At 37.1% G+C, this 24723-nt stretch overlaps 2 protein-coding genes across 2 annotated transcripts; one reads left to right on the forward strand and one right to left on the reverse strand.

Moving 5' to 3' along the window:
• Positions 1–4697: 4697 nt before the first annotated feature.
• On the forward strand, positions 4698–7290 carry LOC107811422 (transcription termination factor MTERF8, chloroplastic-like). The gene is made up of 2 exons (XM_016636347.2): positions 4698–5455; positions 5969–7290. The coding sequence occupies exons 1-2, from the start codon at positions 5441–5443 to the stop codon at positions 7130–7132; spliced, it is 1179 nt and encodes a 392-aa protein (XP_016491833.1). The 5' UTR covers positions 4698–5440; the 3' UTR covers positions 7133–7290.
• Positions 7291–19776: 12486 nt separating this feature from the next.
• LOC142180159 (uncharacterized) lies at positions 19777–24190 on the reverse strand. Its single transcript, XM_075251099.1, has 6 exons — positions 23943–24190; positions 23018–23789; positions 22549–22735; positions 20932–21780; positions 20480–20570; positions 19777–20248 (listed from the first exon to the last, which is right to left on the reverse strand). The coding sequence occupies exons 1-6, from the start codon at positions 24188–24190 to the stop codon at positions 19777–19779; spliced, it is 2619 nt and encodes an 872-aa protein (XP_075107200.1).
• Positions 24191–24723: the final 533 nt, after the last annotated feature.

Consider the following 24723-nt stretch of genomic DNA (forward strand, 5'->3'; position numbering starts at 1 on the left):
AGAAGGGCCAAAACTTCAGCAAAAAGACTAAGTCCAAATTTGTTCCGGATTCAATCCGAATCACACCCGGGGCCCCCGGGACCCCCTCCGAATATACCAACAGGTTCCAAAACACATAACGAATCTACTCGAGGCCAAAATCACATCAAACAACATCGATTCTATGAATCGCAACCCAATTCAAGACTATTGAAACTATGAACTTCCGAATTCCAAAACTAATGTCGATTCATACCAAAACAACTACGATTGACTTCAAATTTTGCACTCAAGTCATAAATGATATTATGGACCTATTCTAACTTTCGGAATCGAAATCCTACCCCTGATATTAATAAAGTCAACTCCCGATTAAACTTTTTAACCTTCCAAATCTAAACTTTCTAACTTTCTCCAATTCAAGCTGAAATGACCTACGGACCTCCAAGTCAACATCCGAGCACGCTCCTAAGTACAAAATCAATATACAGGGCTATTGAAACCGTCAAAGCTTCATTCTGGAGTCGTCTACACAAAAGTCAAACTACAGTCAACCTTTCAACTTAAGCATTCAACTTAGGGACTATGTGTCCCATTTCACTCTGAAACTCACTTGAACCAAAACCAAACACCCCAGGCAAGTCACATAACCATAATACAATATAGAGGAGGCAATAAATAGGGGATCAGGGCTAAAATACTCAAAACAACCGGCTGGGTCGTTACATTTCAGCAGTAGGAAGCTTAATGTATGTGGTGTGTACCAGAACTGACATAGCCTATGCAGATGTTAGTCGTTACATGTCAAATCCTAGAAAGGAACATTGAGAATGAGTTAAATGGATCTTCCGATACTTCAAAGGTACTTCAGGTATGACACTTTGCTTCAGAAAGAGTAGTATTATTTTACAAGGGTTTTCTGATGCAAACCTAGGTGGTGATCTGGATAGTCGAAAAAGTACTACAGGCTATGTGTTCACTTTGGATGGTACAACTGTTAGTTTGATGTCCAGGCTTAAGAAAAGTGTTGCTCTATCTACAACTGAAGTAGAGTACATGGCGAACTCAGAAGTTGCAAAAGAGATGATATGGCTTAAGAACTTTCTGGAAGAGTTAGGCAAGAAGCAGGACGATTGTGAACTCTTCAGTGACAGCCAAAGTGAAATTCATTTTAACAAAAATCTAGTGTTTTATACAAGATCAAAACACATCCAGCTGAGGTATCATCATATCCAATTGTTGATAGAAGATAGAACTCTGTCCCTGATGAAGATACCAGGATCGAAGAACCCGTCAGACATGTTTGTGTTGATCTATGTATTGCCTCAGTTGGCCTTAAAAATTAATAATGTGAAGGCGCCACACAGAGACATGTAATATTTCTTTTGATGTATATGAGTTTGTGGGGAGATTGAAAGGAACAAACCTAGATGTAAAATAAATAGTGAAAGAAAGAAAAAAAAAGTCAAAGAAATACTTAATGAAGAAAGAGAACAATATGCAAAAGGCAAAGAAGGAAATGTATGCTGCATCAAAAGTCAACAACAGCAAAATCCACGATGTGAGGAAAGAAGAAAATGTGTGAATGCAAGAAAAGAAATAGTGTTCATATTCTGATATTTATCTGTAAATAGGCATCCCTTTCCTCAATTGTAAATCATCCCTCAAATTTTTTTTTTCTCTTCAGAGTAATAAAATATTCTCTGTGTGGCCATGAAGTAGGCAAAAATTATCGAACCACATAAATCTCTTCTTGTCTTATTTTGCGAGTTTTTATTATTTTTTTCTTGAAATTATTATATCCTTCATTTAGTTCGATACGCTTCCCAACAATATAGACACGCAAATTCCCGTTCCAATTCTTTGAAGCATTGTGATGCCCGAAGGTTTCCTAGTCACAACTCTTGCTAGAGGAACCAAAATAGTCATACATAGGAATAAGGAACTATAGAGATGGCAATAAAATGTTGCAAAGAAGCAGGTGATATCTTAAAGTTTGAACCAATAGACCGACTGAGCGAGAACGGTAAGGGGCGTACAAACAAAGATGTCTGCAAAGACACAATGGCATACACCAAACATGTACTTCAAATTGGGATCAATCTAAGGAGAAAAAGCCTAAAACCATACATTATCTTTGGCTTTAGACACAAAGTCATACATATTCTTTCACATGAAGCACTAATAGTCCATTTACTTTAACAAAGTGGTGCACTTTTAGTCATAACACTGAGAAAAAGTCCAAAACCATACATTATCTTTGGCTCTAGACTCAAAGTCATACATATTCTTCCATATGGAGCACTAATAGTCCATTTACTTTAACAAAGTGGTGCACTTTTAGTCATAACACTAAATATATTTTAATTTTTAACAGAAATCTAAGATCTGACAAAATATATGTTCAATTTATTTTCTTGTTTACCGAAAGAAAGAAAGATGACAGATTTATCTAGATAGTAAATAATAAATATACATAAAATTTACTTACTATTTATCGATTTATTATTTATTTACTATGCGTAAAATATACATTTACTAAGAAATGTTAAACACCGTTAATTTTTATTTGCCATGATTGTTATCTAGATAACCTCAAATGTTATCTAGATTTTTTTATTATATACATAAAATTTACTATATGTTGACATAAAATAAATAAATATTTATTTGATTTTTTTATTTTAAAAGGAGTCAACGTATAGTAAATATACATAAAATAAAAATAAATTTTATGTATATAATAAAGAAATCTAGATAACATTTGAGGTTATCTAGATAATAATCATTGCAAATAAAAATTAACGGTGTTTAACATTTCTTAGTAAATGTACATTTTACGTATAGTAAGTAAATAGTAAATATTTAAATAGTAAGTAAATTTTATGTATATTTGTTATTTACTATCTAGATAAATCTGCCATCTTTTTTTCTTTCGATAAACAAAAAAATAAATGGAACATATATTTTGTCAGATCTTAGATTTTTGTTAAAAATAAAAATATGTTTAGTGTTATGACTAAAAATGCACCACTTTGTTAAAGTAAATGGACTATTAGTGCTCCATGTGGAAGAATATGTATGACTTTGAGTCTAAATCCAAAGATAATGTATGGTTTTGGGTTTTTTTTCTCAGTGTTATGACTAAAAGTGCACTACTTTGTTAAAGTAAATGGACTATTAGTGCTTCATGTGAAAAAATATGTATGACTTTGAGTCTAAAGCTAAAGATAATGCATGGTTTTGGGCTTTTTCTCTCAATCTAAGAATTGACTTAGCCTCTTCAACCTCATTGAAGCTACAAACATTATCATTATCCTCAGAACCATCAGGTTTGTGAAGCAACTAGTAGATCAATAAATGTCATTTTAGAGCTTCTTCCACTCAGAAGTATTGTTGTTAGGAACTATGGATCATTTCTCGCTCCAAGTCAAATAGGAAAAACATTAGTTAGTGTGCATCATATCAGGAGGAACAATTATTGTGTTTTGAAAACTATTAACTTATATTAAGAGCACTCCCAAAAGTTTATGCTGCTATTCTACATTCCTTTTCTCTGCCCTCTCTACCTGTTACAAATAAAATAAGAAATAGCTACGCTACTTGCTGCTATAGTTAATTAATGGCTCAAAACCAAGACTATATCGCCTTTTAAGTGGAGTCAAATCCAAGGATAAAATTCTCAGCATAATGATAAATTTTATGAAATGTTGTAAACTGTGTGTGCTCTTTGACAAATTAACTATCATTGCACAGTACACGGATAACTACCTCGTCCATTAACACAGAACACAAGCACATGTCCTCCAAATTAAACAGGGGTTCAGTCTGACTGCACAAGTTTCATAGACAAGGAATACAAGCAAAATGCACAAGTTAACCATCTTTTTTATATATTTATTTAAAGGGAGGGGATAATTACAAGGCGGGAAATCAAACGCTCACCAAAAAGGTAAAAATTTAGATAGTCAACCAACTGATAAGATACTCCCCTTAAGTTAACTTCGCGGGCCCTAAAATTGGAACCTTTTTTGGGAGAACAGCTAAGAGAAATGCTTCTAAACAACCAGGCTTTTCATAAATTTGGAATTTTCTATTGCAAATCATTCCTTTTCCGTTTACCTTTCTTATTACTATATGTTGTTCCAGTAACCTGTTACCCCATCCTTCCCCATCCCGTCTTTCCTATCTGTGTTACCTAATCTAGACCATCAAAAAGGGACGCTTTTAGGGAGAAAATAAAATTTGCAGTAAATCTTGTGCAAAGTGAGTGTTTGTATAACTACTCAATGGATACAACTAGAAATTAGAAAAGAAAGCATAGGATTCAATTTATTCTACGTTTGTGATAATAGTATTTTGGGGTTTATTGCTTCAACGAGTGGAAATAAAAGTAGAAGAGTAAGTCATTGTTATGGACTTCTAGACAATCCATTCAAAGTTGGACAAAGACACTACAATACCCATTCTAATGACTACTTTTTTTTGTTATGATAGCGGTGTCTTTGCGCGCATCTCAACTAATTCTATTGGACACATGCTATCTCCAAAAGCACAGGTACCTATTAAACATATTATGGTATATTCTCTATTAAACAATATAATATATCACTAATTAACTTTGATAAAAGAGCAAGTACTTCGGGAAAGAGTATGTTATGAACCAACACCAGCACAATCTCACACAAGTAGTTATTGGATTAAAAAGAACTATTGGGCCAAGTACAAGCAATAGGGCCAGGTTAATTTGGGATCCAGGTTGAGTAATAGGCGTAAGAATGCTTCTATATTATAAGGGGCAATGGTCTGTGATTTGGGTTTATGCGAATATTGTTGAAAAAAATGTCAGAATCCTCTCATCCCCAATTCTGAGTCTAGCTTCTCATCCCTTTCTTATCTCTATCCTTAGTTACTTGTTACTTCAGTAGTTTCTATTGTAATTCAGTAGTTTGAGAGTTGCAATTGTTATCTCAAAGTTGTAATCAGTGTTCCAGTCGTTATTAATATAGTGAGGACTTTCAGTATTGTTACATTGGTGCTTTTATCTATCGGACTTCAACAACGACATGTTTCTACTTAGATTCAGTGGCGACGGCAACTCGGAGAGATGGATTTTTCTGGCTGAGTTGTACTTCACATACCTTGACTTCTCCAAGAAGGACTGGCTGCCTCTTCCTTCCTTCTATCTTGAAGGCGATGCCCTCGCGTGGTTCAATTGGTTCCAATTCTATGATTGGAACCATTTCAAGGAGAAATTTTTCTGCATTTTCAAAAACGGACCTTCACTATTTCGTCGAGAATGACAGATACTGCACAAGCTTTTGTTGATTACGTCAATTTCCCTACATTGGTTCGACCATCGACCTATGTGTCTGCATTACTCAAATCCCCAAAATTCATGAACCCAAAGCTCGTCTAGTTGATAGAGACAAGTATGCAATTGTCGTAGACGAGGTGCTTGATGAAAATCCCCAAGGTAATGAACCTGATATGCATTCTCAATTTTCAAAGGATGAAGCTCAATTAGTTCCTCTTATTGGACAAGATTATTTCATGCCTAAAGAGATTGAACAATTCGAGATTCTTTCTATAGTCACTGGAGAACTTTTAGATGCAACGGAGATAAACTCTGATTCAGACGATGGCAAATCAGAGTGTGCTCTGAATTTTTTTTTATAACACCATGTAAAATCAAATTTTCTTAAATATTCTATAAATATAATAATTAGTTACCAAGTTATTCGAATATTATATTTTTAATTAAATATAAGTTACTACTTATATACTTCAAATGTTTAGAAAAAAACAATGGTAACTATACAATGTTGAATTTTAGAGAAAATATATTAAAAAATTCATGTGTATGCACATTCACACATTTTAATCTTAATTAAACAGGATTTTTTGAGCATTTACCATGACATTAAATTTTAGACTTCCCATTTAGGAATTCTTATTAAGGTACTAAAATTGACCTACCTTTACAAAGGGAAACGTTCGAAAATGTACTAGGAGTATACCCCTGCTACCGCCTGCGCTTGCACTGATGTTTGGACTGGGTAGCAATGGCGCAACGAAACATCTCTTTTCCATCAGATTTCAGCTCTTTTACTCCACAGCTGCAGCAACTTCCCGTGCTAATACATTGGTGGACTTTCTGGTGAACTCACTTGGCTTCTCCAACAAAGAAGCCATTTCTACAAGCTCCAAGGTAACTCGTTCGAGACTCCGGAATTATGAGCCACATTTGTTACTTGATCTCTTTCGCAAAGTGGGTATGAACAAAGCCCAGATAAAAACCCTTGTTTCTTCTTCCCCTGAAGTGTTGTTTTCTCATATTGATAAAAACCTTAAACCCAAAATTAAGGTTTTACAAGAACTTGGCTTATCTGGGTCTGACCTTGTTACTTTTATCAATAAAAGCGATTTCTTGACAAGAGGTTTACATACTACTATTAAACCCAGTCTTGATTATCTTCGGGAGTATTTGGGCAGTTATGATGCTGTAGCTAGGGTTGTTAAGAAAGAGCCTAGGCTGCTTTCCAATAATCTCCCTAAAGTAATACCACCCAATATATTATTGTTGCAAAATCTTGGGTTTTCACGGGTGGATATTGAGACGGTTTTTCATCGGCGTCCTAGGTATCTGCTTAATAACCCTGAGTGGCTTGAGAGAGTAGTAAATCAAGCAGAAAAGAATTTTAACGTACCTCGGGAGTCACGGATGTTTCTTCATGCCATTGAAGCACTTGTGTCGCTTGATGAATCGAAATTAGAAAGGAAATTAGATATTTTCCGGAGTTTTGGATGGTCTGATTCTGATATATCCGCAATGGTGCGAAAGCTTCCTTACTGTTTGACTTCATCAGAGGCTAAGATAAATATTACATTGAAGTTTTTCATGAATGAACTGGGGTATGAACCTAGTTATCTGGCTTCTCATGCACCACTTTTAAAGTACAGTATGGAGAAGAGGGTCAAGCCAAGGAATGAAAATTTGAAGTTTCTTCAAGAAAACCAGCTGATAAAAGGGAAACTAAGTCTTTACACTGCCGTGTCATCTCCTGAATCACGATTTCGAAAGAAATATGTTCTTCCTTTCAAGGAGAAGATGCCTGAGTTGTATGATTTATACATCAAAAATACAAGCTAAAGAGAGGTCTTTACAGTGAGACAGTGGCTGCAGAGCAGTGTTTATTTAAGAGATTTATTCACTTCTTGATAGTTTTGTTCTTTCATTTTGGTGCTCTTTTCAAGCATGTTGCTAGTTTACCTTTCATTGTTGATGATATATTTATCAAAAAAGTTACTGAGCTATGAAAACTAGAAATTTAGGCTGGTCTCATTTTCAAATCAACTGATGTTTCTTGTTTAATGGGAAAGAAAGCAGTAAAGAAACCAGACTTGATATATATGACATTGATTGTTTGAATGCGTATCTCAATGAAGACCGTAATTTGTTGTCGTTGTAACTGAAGTTTCTTAATCTAATATCTCTTTGTGATAGGACAGTATTGCTCCTCAACCTAATCTTGACTTAAGGACTATCCGTTGTTGCCTTGTCTAGGTTAATGGGTCTACAATCTTCATTATACTCTGAAAAGCACCTTCTTTCAAGCTTGGTCAACAGTAGGCATGATGCTCTACATGTGGCATGTACCTATTGTTGACAATTTTGAAAGGAGTTGTAGGCCATTGCCTGTTGTCAAGAATAAACGGAGTGTTATCTAAGAATCAGATACAAGTTAATTTAGGATTAATTCTGTGAAAGTTAATTCAGAAAACCAATTTTAGTTCAGTGTAAGCTTTATTTCATTTGTTTTTGCCATGGTCATGTCTCATATGTATGAAATTTGGCGTTGGTTGATTCTTAGTAATGTACTTGTCCTAGGAGATTGGGGTGGTTCATTGGTGTACAAGTAAAAGAGAACCTAAAGTATCCTCTCAAGTACTTCATGGAATCAGCATATATGTTTTAAGTGTTCTAGCTTAGCTGACACATCAACTATATGATATCCACTTTTTCCTAATTGGGGATATTTGACTCATCTTTGTACACTTTCAAGTCACTCATGGTTGTGTAGCACGCTAGGCCCTCTGTCCCACAAACCCTACGCAGTGTCTCTAATTTTTGTTGTTGTTGTTGTTGAAAAGATAACTATTTTACTGCTGTAGCACAAAGGTTATGCAATAAGTACAGGCATTACATAGCAAAAACATTTAGTCCCATTCCTGTCCTTGTAGGGTCTCTATGAGATTCTATCAATGGTTCAGCTTCATTTACAATTTCCTTTTTACATAAAAGTGAAAAACAAGTCTGCATTTAATCTTGATATTCTGTAGAGAGCTGACTTTGTCTTCAAAGCATCTTACATTCTATCAATGGTTCAGCTTCATTTACAATTTCCTTTTTACATAAAAGTGAAAAACAAGTCTGCACTTAATCTTGATATTCTGTAGAGAGTTGACTTTGTCTTCAAAGCATCTTACATTCCTCTATCTCCAAACAGTCTACTATATACTTGCAGGAATGGTATTCCACCATTTCTAGCCTAATACAATTTTGGAACCCAAGGGTGTGGCCTAGTAGTCAACGAAGTTGGTTAAGAACCATGTGGTCTCATGTTCAAATTCCAGCGGAGGAAAATATACTCGGTGATTTCTTTTCAGTTGTCCAAGCCACGTGGATAGAGTTACTTGGTACCTGTGCTGGTGGGAGGTACCTCATGGAATTTGTCGAGGTGCCCGCAAGCTGGCCGTGACACCATGGTTGTAAAAAAAATGATATTCCACCATTTCTTTTATCTCCTTTGCCCCCCCCCCCCCCCCCCCCCCCCCCCAAACCCCTTTTTTACGCCCACCATATTCATAAACAACTGTCCCCAATTATCCATAATAGGGCAATGAAGGAAGAGATGATTTAGTGTCTCTGGTTTTCCTTCACATAAGTTACATTTGGAACAAAACTGGAAGCTTCTTTTCTACAATTCTCATGTGTCGACCAGATTCTTTGGCTAGTAGTCTAGAGAAACATGCAATGTTCTATGTGATGTCCACCTTTCATCTCTGTTTTCAGGTCAAGAGACTGCTTGTTGTTCATCTGAGGTAAGAGAGGCATAGCATAGCAGGGCATCACTGTAAAGTGTCCTTTACAGTGAGCTTTACTTTATCTTCGTAGTTGTTAAAACCTTAGAAATGCTCTAGTGCTTTCAAAATTTTGCACCCTTGCCTATTTCCTAGTCATTCAACCTTCTTCAAAAGTTGAAGGTCCAGCCATGTTCTTTGTAGGAGCTCAAAGTAGTTTATGGCTGTTGTACAAGGTTGATTATGTCAGCAAACTGTTCTTTCAAGGGACCCATGCCTATACAACTGTTATTCCAAAAGGACACCCTCCTACCATTACCCACTTCGGTATCAATATTTGATCTAAAAGAGGGCCATAGATTTTCGATATTCCTCCATACTACTGCTCCATATGGAGAAGATGACTATTTCGAACACCGGGGGCTTTCTTGGCCATATTTCAAGTGATAACTTCTCTCAATAGTTCTTGTTCTGAATTGTATCTCCATAGCCTTTTCATCAGAAGGCTACTATTATGCTGCCTCAGATTCCTGATAGCCGATCCTCCTCCTTGGCCAATAGATATAGAGCTCCATTTGACTGAGTGAGAAGATCTATCATTGTTGCTTTGCTAGAGAAAGTTTCTCCTTAGGGCACCTAATCTTTTCTTCGCACTAGCTGGTAACGGGAATAGTTATCATATAAGTTGGCATTGAGTCTACAGTATTAATCAGGACCATCCTTCCACCCAGGGAGAGGTATTGACTGTTCTATTTTGCAAATCTTTTTTCACATCTTTCTATCACCTCTTGCTAAGTTTTTTATGACTTGTTCTTTTCACCTAAAGTGAGCCTTATCTAGTTGGTAAGCTACCGACTTGACCTTCCAGTATGCGAGCAAGTATTCAGACATTGGGCATTTGATTCACAGAGAACATAATACCCTTCAATTCTTCAAATTCAGTTAATATCAACCTTGAATGCCTTATTTGCACCACACTAGCATAAAAACAAAACTAGTGGATCATCGAGATATAAAAAGTGCAAATCTCCATAGTATTGAACCCGATGCTAGCCAGTTTAAAGCCCCTTATCCATCAACTATGACTGGCTATCCTTAGCATTCTGCTAAATCCTTCCATAACCAATACTAACAGAAAAGGAGATAGATGGTCATCTAGCCTAAGGCCCATCTGTGAAGGAAAGCCCACAAGAGAATGATTAATCAAAATTGAAAATGTGACCATGGTGATACAGAAGAATAACCATTTTAGCCATTTCCTACTGAATCCCATATCTTTTAAAACATTGATTAGGAAATCTCTATTCACATGATCATACGTCTTTTCAATATCCAACTTGCAAAGTATTTTAGGTGTCTTGCTTTTTATTCTGGTATCCATTGACTCATTTTCTATCATGGCAGCATCCATGATCTGCCTCCCCTTGATGAATGCCATCTGGTGTTTGTCAATTAACTTGTGCATGCACCCTCTTAGATCTGTCGGTCAAGAGCTTAGAGATGATTTTGTATATGCTCCTCTACAGAACTGATAGGTACAGAATCCTTCATTGCCAAGGCTCCATTCTTTTTTTGAGATAAGAGCAATGTAAGTGGCATTTATTCTCTTTTCAAAATTACCTTGTCCGTAAGAGTACTCCACTGCGTTCATAATGTCTCCCTTAATGATTGGCCAGCATGTTTGATAGAAACTCATAGTGTAACTATCAGAGCCCGGGCTTTATCATTTGCACTGATTTTGATGGTCTCTGCTACTTCCTCTCCTCCAAAAGGACCTTGTAACCAGTTGTCTTCCTCTTCACTGATTTTTGGACATTCATTTATGTTGAACCGAAGAACCCTAGAAATATCTCCTGATATTTAGCAACATGTTCAATTCCCAAATACACTAGCTTTTAGGATCAATTCCTCCTTAGTATCTAGCCTTTGTTCATGTATTTTTATCCAACACAGACATTTGATTCATAAGTCTGATTTTATCTCTAGACTGCCAAAGTTGTTGGTATTCTCACTTGACCAATTTTGCTTTCAAAATTTCAGTTTCTTTGTAAGAGTAAAATCAGGCCTACATGCTACCATAAAGGAGTCCCACCAATCTTTTATCTTCTCTTTAAAACCTTCAACCTCTATAAATACCCCCTTTCCCCACATTGGAGTAATTTAGGATTATAACTCGAGGCAATTCTGGGAAGTGCAGACAACTTGATGTACCTAAACTCTTCAACCCAGTTTGTTGTGGAAAGGAATCTGTCCAATCTTTAGGAAATATGACGATAATTGCCCTTCAACAAAGGGGTGCTTTCCTTGTGAGTGGTGTATCAATTAACTCCAGATTTTCCATGCATTCTGATACATGGCCCTTGTCATTCTGTTGTTGTTAGATCTCTCTGATACAAATCTTGTCACATCAAATTCTCCGCATACTACCCCAGGGCCTACACACACATATACCTCTGGTTGCTCATTGCTGCCATTTTCCCACCAAAGTTCCTGATTCGGATTGGCAATGAGGCTTACTGATGGTATGTAATCTTTAAAGGATTTCAGCGAGATTATCTGATGGTATATATGTTATGATACATCCATCAGTCATTTTTGTACTTTAATTTAATTGAATAACTATTGGGACTGAGTTTTCCCTTCTAAGATATCAGTTCAGACGTTGATGCAAACTACCTATATGGCTATTTCGCCATGTTTTTGGGATCAATATAATTCTTGGCTCAGACTTGTAAAACCATCACGTTGAAATTGTCAACTAATTTCTGAAAATGACTTGAGACTGTAACCAGTGTAATGTAATGAGTTCTATGTAAGTGGTTTCAATTTTCAAAGCAAATTCATCAGTAGACAGCAAACAATTGTAAACATCAGAAGACCTTCTTGACAAGAGCATATATATAAATAGCAAAGTTCAACTAATGTAATTACATTTGCATCATGTTACAAAGACATGACATGCACTTGTGAAGACATGACAGAACCATTTCATCAGAACAAGTCACTAAGACAGTAAAAACTGCTACATAGTGAACAATTAGACATCCAAAGGGATCACATTGTCTCCAACTTTGCTGCATTGGCCAACAGAACCTTGTCACTAACTACACGTGGCATGTACCTATTGTTGACAATTTTGAAAGGAGTTGTAGGCCATTGCCTCTTGTCAAGAATAAACGGAGTGTTATCTAAGAATCATATACATAGCAAAAGAATTAGTCCCATTCCTGTCCTTATAGGGACTCTGTGAGACTTTATTACTGATTTAGCTTCATTTACATTTTCCTTTGTACGTGAAAATGGAAAACAAGTGTCACTTAATCTTGATATTGTGTAGAGAGCTTTGTCTTCAAAGCATCTTACATTCCTCTATCTTCAAAGAGCCTACCATATACTTGCAGGAATTATATTCCACCATTTCTAGCCTAATACATTTCTCGCCATTCAAAACCAGCCAATGAAAGCAGCCATTCAAATTTGATACGATACGAGTAGACAATGCAGAAAGTACGTATGGCCTCACTGCTGTTTTTCCATGAACTTGACCCTCCTAAAGTGTGAACTTGAGCCTCATCCTTGTGATGATATGAGCCTACACAGGGAACAAACACCCTCTATTGGAATACTCTGACCACCTTGTAATGACCTTCTGAGCTTGACCCAAAACCTTCTGCAGCGATATATTTTTTACTGGATTCGATCCCTTGGATATATAGTGGTATATTCTCGAGTTAATGGATTGCATATATAAGAGGTATCTGTTGAGGTTTTTGTTTTTAAGATGAAATAGTCTTAAAATGAGGGTGAATGGGAAATGGAGGGAAAATGAAATTTTGAGTAAAATTTTAAATTTCCCCCTCTTGACAATGAGACATTGTCCCATATTGGAAGAGGAAGAGATTTTTGGTGGGTATATATATAATTGCTCTTCTTGTAGCTCTTAAAGAGTTAAGAAGAAAGCAAGCCTCGCGCCGTCGTCGCTCGGCTCGGCTTCGGCTACGGCTACGGCTACGGCTTCGGCTTCGGATGATTAATTTTTTGGACCAAATTTATTTGTTAATAGAAAATATTAACGTAAGATTATCCGCATTTGTAACGGATATTTTTCAATCCGTATATTGACCACAAGGCAGCCGCCTAATGCTCTTCCCACCATGATTGTGCTTGCTCCACAAACAAGCTAATGCTTGCTCCACCATGGAGGGTGGACGATTGTTCTTCTTCAACACTGGCTGCTATATATATGTGCAGCAGTTGTTGAAGAAAGACACACAACACACAATACACAAGACCAACAAACTGAAATCGCTCAACAGATTTGGCTATACATTGCACTCCTTCCTCTCAGCATTTCCATACGATTTTCTGAGTTTCTAGTCCTTCGTTCTGTATTGTTTTAACTTCAAACAAAGCAACTGTAAGTGTGATTTGCTACCGAACTTTGTGTTCGCTGAAACACTGGGGTTTGAAGTACCGCTACACCAGTGTGTGATTCGTTCTATCCTGGGAGGAAATAATCCATTACCTTGGGTACTAGGAGGGGATTAAATTCCTTAAGGAAACACTGTGAATTCAGTGGGCTCGAATTAATTACTGTTTCATTACGATAACTTATATTTTGCAGAATTATTATTTACAAATACAGCAATATTGGCGGGAATAACAATCTTAAGGAATTTAATATTTATTTCTGTATTTGTGTTATTCTTATTATTCTGCAAACTAAAACCTTTGTGGTTTTGTGTACTCCCATTTTGGAGAGTAAAGCCTTCGTGGCGTTTTGTTGGAAGATTAAAATCTACGTGATTTTTACTCCAGTTTGAAAACGTTTATTAAACGTTTGTTTGTGTCATTCTTTTACAGAAAAAATGACGACTGAAAGCGAAAACCAAGCTGTTCCGATGGTGACTGCCAACGCATCGACAAGCCGAACACCCGCGTTGGCACCGGCAGAAAAACCCGGAAAATTTTCCGGGATTGATTTCAAGTGCTGGCAGCAGAAGATGTTCTTCTACTTAACTACGTTATGTCTACAGAAGTTCATCAAGGAAGATGTTCCTGATCTGCCAGATAAAACTCCAGAGAATGAACGCTTTCTGGTGATTGAAGCGTGGAAGCATTCTGATTTTTTATGCAAGAATTATATTCTTAGCGGATTGGATGATAATCTATATAATGTATACAGTAGCGTGGAGACGTCAAAAGAATTGTGGAATGCGCTTGAAAAGAAATATAAAACTGAAGATGCCGGGATGAAGAAATTCGTTGCCGCAAAATTTTTGGACTACAAAATGGTAGATAGCAAGTCTGTTATTACCCAAGTCCAGGAATTGCAAGTGATTATTCATGATCTACTTGCTGAAGGTCTTGTCATCAATGAAGCATTCCAAGTAGCAGCAATGATTGAGAAGTTGCCTCCGTTGTGAAAGGACTTCAAAAATTATTTGAAACACAAACGAAAGGAAATGTCCCTTGAAGATCTCATTGTTCGGTTGAGAATCGAAGAGGACAATAAAGCTGCTGAAAGGAGAGGCCGTGGAAATTCAACAATAATGAGAGCAAATATTGTTGAAGATAACAAAAAGAGGAAGAAGGCTTCTGGTCCGAAATACAACCCAAGCAAGAAGCGGTTCAGTGGAAACTGCTACAACTGTGAGAAAACCGGACACAAATCTACGGAGTGTCGTGCTCCGAAGAAAGACAAGAAAAGGGGTCAAGCAAACATGGTAGTAAAGCATGATGATGTTGATAACTTGTGTGCCATACTTTCTGAATGTAACTTGGTGGGAAATCCTAAACTGTGGTGGTTTGATTCAGGAGCCACTCGCCATGTTTGTGCAGTTAGAGAAGCTTTTGCTACTTATGCTCCTGCTGGACCCGGAGAGACAGTTTATATGGAAAATGCTTCAACAGCAAAAGTTGAAGGATATGGGAAGATATTTCTGAAAATGACTTCTGGCAAGGTCATGACTTTGAACAATGTCCTTCATGTTCCCGAAATAAGAAAGAATTTAGTCTCTACTGGACTTCTTGTTAAGCACGGTTTTAAGTGTATTTTTGTGTCCAACAAGATTGTCATTAGTAAGAATGAAATATTTATAGGAAAAGGTTACCTCACCGAGGGCCTTTTCAATCTGAATGTAATGGTTGTGGAAAACAATAATAATATTTCAGCTTCTTCTTACTTACTCGAGTCAAATAATTTATGGCATGTACGTTTGGGTCATGTCAATTATAAAACCTTGCGGAAAATGATTAACTTGGAAGTACTGCCCAAGTTTGAATGCGAAAAATCAAAATGTCAAACATGTGTGGAATCTAAGTATGTTAAACATCCTTATAAGTCAGTTGAAAGGAATTCAAATCCTTTAGACTTAATTCACACAGATATTTGTGACATGAAGTCAATACCATCTCGCGGTGGAAAGAAGTATTTCATAACTTTTATTGACGATGGTACTCGATATTGCTATGTTTACTTACTGAATAGTAAAGATGAAGCAATAGGCGCATTCAGGCAATACAAAAATGAAGTTGAAACGCAACTTAACAAGAAAGTAAAAATGATAAGAAGTGATAGGGGTGGTGAATATGAATCTCCTTTTGAAGAAATATGTTTAGAATATGAAATTATTCATCAAACAACAGCCCCTTACACGCCCCAATCTAATGGGATTGCGGAAAGAAAGAATCGCACATTAAAGGAGATGATGAATGCGTTGTTGATAAGTTCTGGTTTGCCACAGAACTTGTGGGGGAAGCCATTCTTACGGCTAATCGAATATTAAATCGAGTGCGCCCCATAGCAAAACACAATCCATTCCATATGAAAAATGGAAAGGAAGGAAGCCCAACTTGAATTATTTTAAAGTGTGGGGGTGTTTGGCAAAAGTGCAAGTTCCTAAACCCAAAAGGGTAAAGATAGGACCGAAAACCGTTGATTGTGTTTTCATAGGATATGCGACAAATAGTAAAGCATATCGATTTCTGGTTCATAAATCAGAAAATCCCGACATTTAATAATACGGTTATAGAATCAGATAATGCTGAGTTCTTTGAAAATATATATCCATATAAAAAGGAATGTGAGTCGTTTGGTGAAGGATCTAAATAACCTCGGGAAGAAACAAAAGAAAGTACAGGTAATCAGGAGGATCCAAGATATAGTAAACGTCAAAGAACGTCTACTTCATTTGGACCAGATTTTGTGACTTTCTTATTGGAGAATGAGCCTCAAACATTTAAAGAAGCTATGACTTCTTCGGAATCATTGTTTTGGAAAGAGGCAGTCAATAGTGAAATAGAATCCATATTGAACAACCATACATGGGAATTGGTTGATCTTCCTCCTGGAAATAAACCTTTGGGTTCTAAATGGATTTTTAAGAGAAAAATCAAAGATGATGGCACTATTGATAAATTCAAGGCAAGACTCGTAGTCAAAGGGTATAGACAACGAAAAGGTCTAGACTACTTTGATACATACTCTCCAGTTACATGAATTACGTCCATACGGATGTTAGTAGCATTAGCTGCAGTGTATGGTCTTGAAATTCATCAAATGGATGTTAAGACGGCCTTCTTAAATGGAGAGTTGGAGGAAGAAATTTACATGAAACAACCTGAAGGGTTTGTGGTTCCAGGTAAAGAAAAGAAGGTATGTAGACTTGTTAAGTCTCTTTACGGACTAAAACAAGCACCCAAACAATGGCATGCGAAATTTGACCAAACAATGTTGTCAAATAGTTTTAAGATAAATGAATGTGATAAATGTGTGTACATTAAAAATATTCCAAATCACATAGTCATTGTTTGCCTATATGTGGATGATATGCTGATAATGAGTAATGACATTGCCAACATAAATGCTACTAAGCGTATGCTCAATAGCAAGTTTGATATGAAAGACTTGGGAGTTGCTGATTTAATTCTGGGAATTAAGATCCATAAGACTCCTCAAGGTCTGGCATTGTCACAATCTTATTATATTAAGACAGTACTTGAAAAATTCAAGCACTTGGGCTTTAAAGTTGCAAAGACTCCAATTGACGTGAATCTTGCATTAGCAAAGAATAAAGGCCAAAGCATATCACAATTGGATTATGCTCATGTGTTGGGATGCTTAATGTATATCATGAATTGTACACGACCAGATATAGCTTGTGCTATAAGTAAACTGAGTCGATATACGAGCAATCCAGGCCAATCTCATTGGATGGCAATGAAATGAGTTTTGGGATATTTAGAACATACCCAGAACTTTGAATTGCACTACAGTAATTTCCCTGCGGTGATTGAGGGATACTGTGATGCAAATTGGATCACCGGTTCAACTGATTCTAAGTCCACAAGTGGATATGTATTCATTATTGGTGGAGGAGCGGTATCTTGGAAGTCATCCAAACAAACATGTATTGCCCGCTCTACAATGGAGGCTGAATTCATAGCCTTAGATAAAGCCGGTGAAGAAGCTGAATGGCTCCGGAATTTCTTGGAAGACATTCCATTTTGGCCCAAACCGTTGGCACCAATATGCATACATTGTGATGTCAAGTGGCAATTGGAAGGGCTGGGAGCATCATGTATAACGGTAAATCTCGTCATATACGACGAAGATATAAAACCGTTAGGCAATTACTCTCTAGAGGAATTATCACGATTAACTATGTAAAGTCAAGTGATAATGTGTCGGATCCACTTACAAAAGGCCTAACTAGAGAGGTAGTTGAGAAATCATCAAGGGGAATGGGGCTATGGCCGAGAACAAGTCATTGTGGCGGTAACTCTACCTAGAAGACTGGAGATCCCAAGATCTAGGTTCAAGGAGATCAAACAAAGTCATTAATGACGGTTCAACATTGTCAAATAAAATTTAAGTCCGTTCTCGTGATGAGACAATGTTCAGTACCAAGGATAAAGCATTAAGGCTTTTTAATGATTTCTAAATTTGATACGGGGTATATCAAATAGTGTATCTACAGGATGACACGTTTAGAAATCACCTATGTAAGTGTGAAGTGTTAGCCGCTTCAAGGAGAACTTTGTAAGGCCAGTTCTCTACGCACTTATGAAACCAGGCGGTGTTCATGCCTGAAACGAACACAACAATGAGAACCAAAGACGGTTAAGGGTTGATTGTGTGACTTATGGTTGTCTAGGTATACACCAAAGATCGACGGTTCAAAGATATCAAATCTACCGATTGACCGAGTATATCCGACATAAGTTTACTACGGAAAGTTCAAAGGAAAACCTACTTATCCAAATGCGATTAATCCTTGCTTGTAAATCACACAGTTTTTCCATGCATACTTCCGTGATATAGCCATTCCCCATTCATGTGGGGGATTGTTGAGGTTTTTATTTTTAAGATGAAATAGTCTTAAAATGAGGGTGAATGGGAAATGGAGGGAAAATAAAATTTTGAGTAAAATTTTAAGTTTCCCCCTCTTGACAATGAGACATTGTCCCATATTGGAAGAGGAAGAGATTTTTGGTGGGTATATATATAATTGCTCTTCTTGTAGCTCTTAAAGAGTTAAGAAGAAAGCAAGTCTCGCGCCGTCGTCGTCGCTCGCTCGCTCGGCTCGGCTTCGTCTACGGCTACGGCTTCGGCTTCGGCTTCGGATTCAGATTTGGATTTGGATTTGGATTTGGTCAAATGATCGATTGATTGATTAATTTTTTGGACCAAATTTATTTGTTAATAGTAAATATTAACGTAAGATTATCCGCATTTGTAACGGATATTTTTCAATCCGTATATTGACCACAAGGCAGCCGCCTAATGCTCTTCCCACCATGATTGTGCTTGCTCCACAAACAAGCTAATGCTTGCTCCACCATGGAGGGTGGACGATTGTTCTTCTTCAACACTGGCTGCTATATATATGTGCAGCAGTTGTTGAAGAAAGACACACAACACACAATACACAAGACCAACAAACTGAAATCGCTCAACAGATTTGGCTATACATTGCACTCCTTCCTCTCAGTATTTCCATACGATTTTCTGAGTTTCTACTCCTTCGTTCTGCATTGTTTTAACTTCAAACAAAGTAACTGTAAGTGTGATTTGCTACCGAACTTTGTGTTGGCTGAAACACTGGGGTTTGAAGTACCGCTACACCAGTGTGTGATTCGTTCTATCCTGGGAGAAAATAATCCATTACCTTGGGTACTAGGAGGGGATTAAATTCCTTAAGGAAACACTGTGAATTCAGTGAGCTCGAATTAATTACTGTTTCATTACGATAACTTATATTTACAGAATTATTATTTACAAATACAGCAATATTGGCGGGAATAATAGTATCTGCCCATGGTGAAATTGAAGGAGCATAGCAGACAGTTAACAGAATCAACTAGGTAAAAGTTTAATTAATGTAGAGAACCAGGATTTCAAGGTTGAGTTTGAGTTCTGGATTATAAATAAAATCGTGATAATCAAGCTCTGTTAAGCCATGAAAATGATCGAGAAATTTGGGATTGAATCTAAGTGTAAGCCCTAATCGCCTAAGTCGGTGAGAGAGAAGACATTAGAGAGATTAGGGTAAATAAAATCTGATATGTGTATTAAGAATAGAGCAACTAACTCTATTTATATGTACAAGTAATAGTGGCTAAAATTGCAATTTAACCGGACAAGGGCCGAGTCCCTGTATGATAAAATGAAAACTAGCCCAGTAAGGAATAGGCCCAAACTGTAGAAGCTCAGCCAGGTTCTGGGCTTAGCATTAAGGGTCTATCACCCCTCTTCAAGCTGGAGGGTGAGTGAACACCAAGATTGCAGAGAAGTCTGTGATGAGGAACACCTGTTAAGGCCTTGGTAAGCATATCAGCCAGTTTAGCAGAAGTGTGCACATGCTGAAGAGAAATCACCCCAGAAGAAAGAACATCCCTAACATAATGGCAATCCATTTCAATGTGTTTGGTACGCTTATGGAAAACTTGATTTCTGGCAATATGCACAGTAGCCTGACTATCACAAAAAATAGAAACATGAGAGGTAATAGACAAACCCATATCAGCAAGAAGCCTACGCAACCAAGAGACCTCGGCAACCACCTGTCTCAAGGCTCTATATTCAGCTTCAACAGAGCTTAAGGAGACAGTAGGCTTCTTCTTGGACTTCCAAGAAACAGGAGAGGCACCAAGAAGAACAAAATAGTCAGTAACAGATCTCCTGGAGATAGGGCAGGCAGCTCAGTCTGAATCAGAATAAGCCTTTAGGGTAAAAATCAGAAGAGCTGCTGAGTAAGATACCCTGAGCAGGGTCATTTGCAAGACATCTGAGAACATGTAGTACATCCAACATATGAGGAACTTTAGGAGACACCAGGAACTGACTCAAATGTTGAACAGAAAAGGAGATTCAGGCCTGGTGTGCTGCAAAAGGTTCAGTTTGCCAATCAACCTTGTGTAGGTAGAAGGATCAGAAAAAGGATCACTAGAGTCAATATGAAGCTTGGTCTGGGGATCTAGAGGGGTGATAACATGTTTAGCATCTAGACAGTGAAATACAGATAGAAGGTCAGTTGTATATTTGTGTTGATGGACTACATAACCACCTTTTACTAGAGAAACCTCAAGACCAAGGAAATAATGAACAGAACCAAGATCTTTGATTCTGAACTGCTAATCTAAAAAGGCTTTCAGGTCTGCCATCTCTTGATCATTGTCTCCAGCTAAAAGGATATCATCTACATATACCACCAAAAGAATAGTGGAGGAGGCAGTGATTTTGGTGAACAAAGAAGAGTCATTTTTTGGTTGGAGAGTAGCCCCTGGAAAGGAGAGACTGTGAGAGCTTTGCAAACCATTGTATGGAAGCATGCTTTAGACCATATAGGGATTTCTTCAACTTACAGGCCAAATTAGGATCAGAAGAAGAGGGATCAACAGTCAAACCCAAAGGGATTTTCATGTACACCTCTTCATGAAGATCTCTATGTAGAAAAGCATTGTTGACATCAAACTGGTGGACTCCCCAACCATGTTTCTCTGCCAAGGTAAGAAGGCACTTGACAGTTGTGATCTTGATAACTGGACTAAAAGTTTCAAAATAGTCTATGCCCTCTTTCTGAGAATCACCCCTAATCACTAATCTTGCCTTGTATCTCTCAATTGAACCATTAGACCTCTGTTTGATTTTATATACCCATTTGCATGGTATGGCCTTCTTTCCTGGAGGCAAAAGGACAATGTCCCAAGTTTGATTTGCCTCCAAGGCTTGAAATTCTTTAATCATAGCATCCTGCCAGGCAGGATAAGTTGTTGCTTGATGATAAAACTGAGGTTCATGCATGTGAATCTCAGTAGAGGTAACCTTGGAATTCACAGGAAAAGTAGGAATGGTTGAGTGGAAGACATAGTCTTGAAGATATGTAGGTGTGTTAGGTTCTCTAGTAGATTTCCTAAGGGGAAGAGAAGAATGAGCAACATAAAGGGTAGGAGAAGGAGGAGAAGAGGAGGAATGATGAATATGAGGAGAAGGAGCCACATGTGAGATAGAGTGAGGAACTTGAACAGGGGAAGGAGCAAAAGTTGAGGGGGTATGTAAAACATCTGTGAAAGAATCAGGAGAAATAGGAAAAATAGGAGGCGCAGAAGAATGATAAGGGAAGATATGCTCATGAAAAATGACATCTCTAGAGAATAGAATGGAATGAGATGTAAGATTGAGCAACTTATACCCTTTCTTTCCTAAAGGATAACCTAGAAATACACATGGAGATGCTCTAGGTTAAAATTTATCCCTACCCACCTTTGGCAGAGTAGCATAACAAAGACAACCAAAAGTTCTTATGTGAGAATATGTAGGAGGATGGCCATGAAGTTTCTCAAAAGGTGACAAATTATGTAAAATACTAGAGGGAAACCTGTTGATTAGGTAGGTGCCAGTAAGCACACAATCACCCCAATATTAGACAGGTAGTTTAGATTGGAATAAAAGTACTCTTGATATTTCTAAGAGGTGTTTGTGTTTCCTCTCAACAACCCCATTTTGTTGAGGAGTGTGGGGAATTGTGGTTTGATGAAGAATACCATAATCAACAAAATAGGAAGAAATTTGAGTACTGGAGCCTAACTCAAAAGCATTGTCAGACCTAATTGTTTGAACTTTAGAATTAAAATGATTATGGACCATGGAAACAAAAGCTTTGATAACAGAAAAAGTATTACTTTTACAGGAAAGCAAGTGTGTCCAGGTCACCCTTGAAAAGTCATCAACAATAGTCAAGAAATACCTAAAACCATTATATGTTCTTGTATGATAAGGACCCCATAGATTAATATGTACAAGTTGAAAAGAATGAGTAGACTTGATAGTGCTATCTGGGAATGGAAGTCTTTGTTGTCTAGCTAAAGGACAAACAAGACAAATAAAAAATTATTTTGAAGATAATTTTTCAGCAAGAACTGAAATAGATTTCATTCTATTAAATGGCATATGCCATAGTCTTTGATGCCAGAAAAGATCACCTTTATTGATAGAAGAAACATGATTACAAGTAGTGGTACAAGAATTGTAATCACATTTAAGAGATGAAGAAGTAGCTGAAATGGTATTTACATACGAAACAGATTGTGCCACAATAAGATCTGAATGTATTACATACAAGCCATTAGCAGCTCTACCAATTTCCAGTGGCCTCTTCAGAGAAGGGGCCTATACACAATAAGAAATATTGGTAAAGAGGACTGTACAGTGAAATTGATTAACTAATTGTGGCACAGAAACCAAATTGAATTGAAAAGAAGGAACTAAAAGAACATTTACTAGAATGAGATCATTACATAGTTTTAAAGAACCAGTGCAATTGACTTTTACTTTGTACCCATTTGGAAGTGTTACTAAATAAGGAAAAGGTAAGGGTTGAATATTGTGTAGGAGTTCTTTATGTGGGGTCATATGATTGGTAGCTCCTGAATCTAAAGTCCAAGTATTAACCTTTAATTGAGAAGCACAACATAAAGCAACAGAATATACAGCAAAGCTACAGTACACACCTGCAAATGCTCCCATAGCAGAAGAGCCAATGCTAGGATCCTGGGTTACAGCAGATATTTGAGATTGTTGAAATAGACTCATGAGATGTTGATACTGCTCTTTACTGAACCCATGCATTGCACTTCCAGGTAATATTTCAGGAGTTGAAAGAGAATCAGTTCTAGGGTCATCAAACTGAACACATGCTACAGTTTTCTGCCCTTTGGTGAATTTGAAGTCAGGAGGAAACCCATGCAGCCTATAGCACTTTTCAATAGAATGACCAGGTTTTCCATAATATTTGCACACAATGTTTGTCTTTTTATTTTCAAAACTGACTTTATGAGAATAAGACTTATTTGTTGAAGTGTTTTGAATAGGAGTGGGCTTGGCATGAAAGGAAGTTGATTCTGAAAGAAATGGAAACCGTGAAGCTTGAATTTCCCTTTGACTCTCATCATGTAATAACATAGAATAGGCTTTACCCAAGGAAGGTACATGAATCATCATAAGAATGTTACTCCTAACATTAGAGTATGTTTCATTCAATCTAGTAAGAAAATGAATGAGCTTTTGTCCCTCACTACACTGTGGTTCTACTCCACAAGTGCAAGCTGAACCAAATGAAGTAATCTTTAACCCATCCCATAGTTTTCTTAACCTAGTGTAATATCTAGCAATATCACTAGAACCCTGAGAAACTCCACCAATTTCTCTTTGAATTTGGTAGTACCTACTAGCATTAGACTAACCATATCTCTCCTCTATATCCTTTCAAAGATCCCTTGCAGCGTCACAATGAAGTACACTGTTAGCAATATCCCTAGACACTGAGTTGCTCAATCATGCAAAGACCATGTCATTGCATCTTAGCCAGTGATCATACAGAGGAGAGTCAGGAGGTGTCTGAGTTATTCTCCCATTAACCATCCCAGCCTTGTTCTTAGCAGACAAAGCAATAAGAATATTTTTTCTACAAGATGCATACCTAGTACCAGAGAAAGGGACAGTTACCAGTGTAATTCCCGGATTATCTGATGCATTTACATACAAAGGATGGGAATGATCAAGTAAGGTATTAAGGGGAATTGCAGCAGACGTGGGTGAAGAGGTAGAAGTCGAGTCTGGAGCCATGCGTGCAAATCAAAATTGGAAATAGAAGTTGAAACCGTTTGATACACATAACAATGTCTCAATAAGCTTTCTCAACATATACACCAAAACGTTCATATCAAACACACAGAAGATCAAAGTAGAGATATGAAAAATTTTCAACTTAGGGCACAAAACTTGGACTATCAATCAATTACTATGAGAAATCGAAGAGATATTACCAGAATTCCTTGATTAAACTCAAAGAAAATGATAACTGATTCTGTAGAAGCAAAATTTGTAGAAAACCCAAAGCTTCGTCCGAACCATGGAAATCGTCGGAGAAGATTGTGATTGACGAAACTAAAAGAAATAAACTGATGAAGAACGTTGCGGACAACTCGGGTCTAGGCTCTGATACCATATTAAGCCATGAAAATGATCGAGAAATTTGGGATTGAATCGAAATGTAAACCCTAATCGCCTAAGTCGGTGAGAGAGAAGACATTAGAGAGATTAGGGTAAATAAAATCTGATATGTGTATTAAGAATAGAGCAACTAACTCTATTTATAT

Source organism: Nicotiana tabacum, chromosome 4 (assembly GCF_000715075.1).
Source record: "Nicotiana tabacum cultivar K326 chromosome 4, ASM71507v2, whole genome shotgun sequence".
Lineage (NCBI taxonomy): Eukaryota > Viridiplantae > Streptophyta > Magnoliopsida > Solanales > Solanaceae > Nicotiana > Nicotiana tabacum.

What these genes read in the sequence shown, in the direction of transcription:
- LOC142180159 (XM_075251099.1), bottom strand. Translation starts at nt 24,190, where the DNA reads ATGGCTCCAGACTCGACTTCTACCTCTTCACCCACGTCTGCTGCAATT. An exon ending in GTTGTGCTTCTCAATTAAAG is followed by an intron (nt 22,736 to 23,017) that starts GTTAATACTTGG and finishes TATTGTGTATAG; the next exon opens with GCCCCTTCTCTGAAGAGGCC. An exon ending in GATCCTTCTACCTACACAAG is followed by an intron (nt 20,249 to 20,479) that starts GTTGATTGGCAA and finishes CCCTATCTCCAG; the next exon opens with GAGATCTGTTACTGACTATT.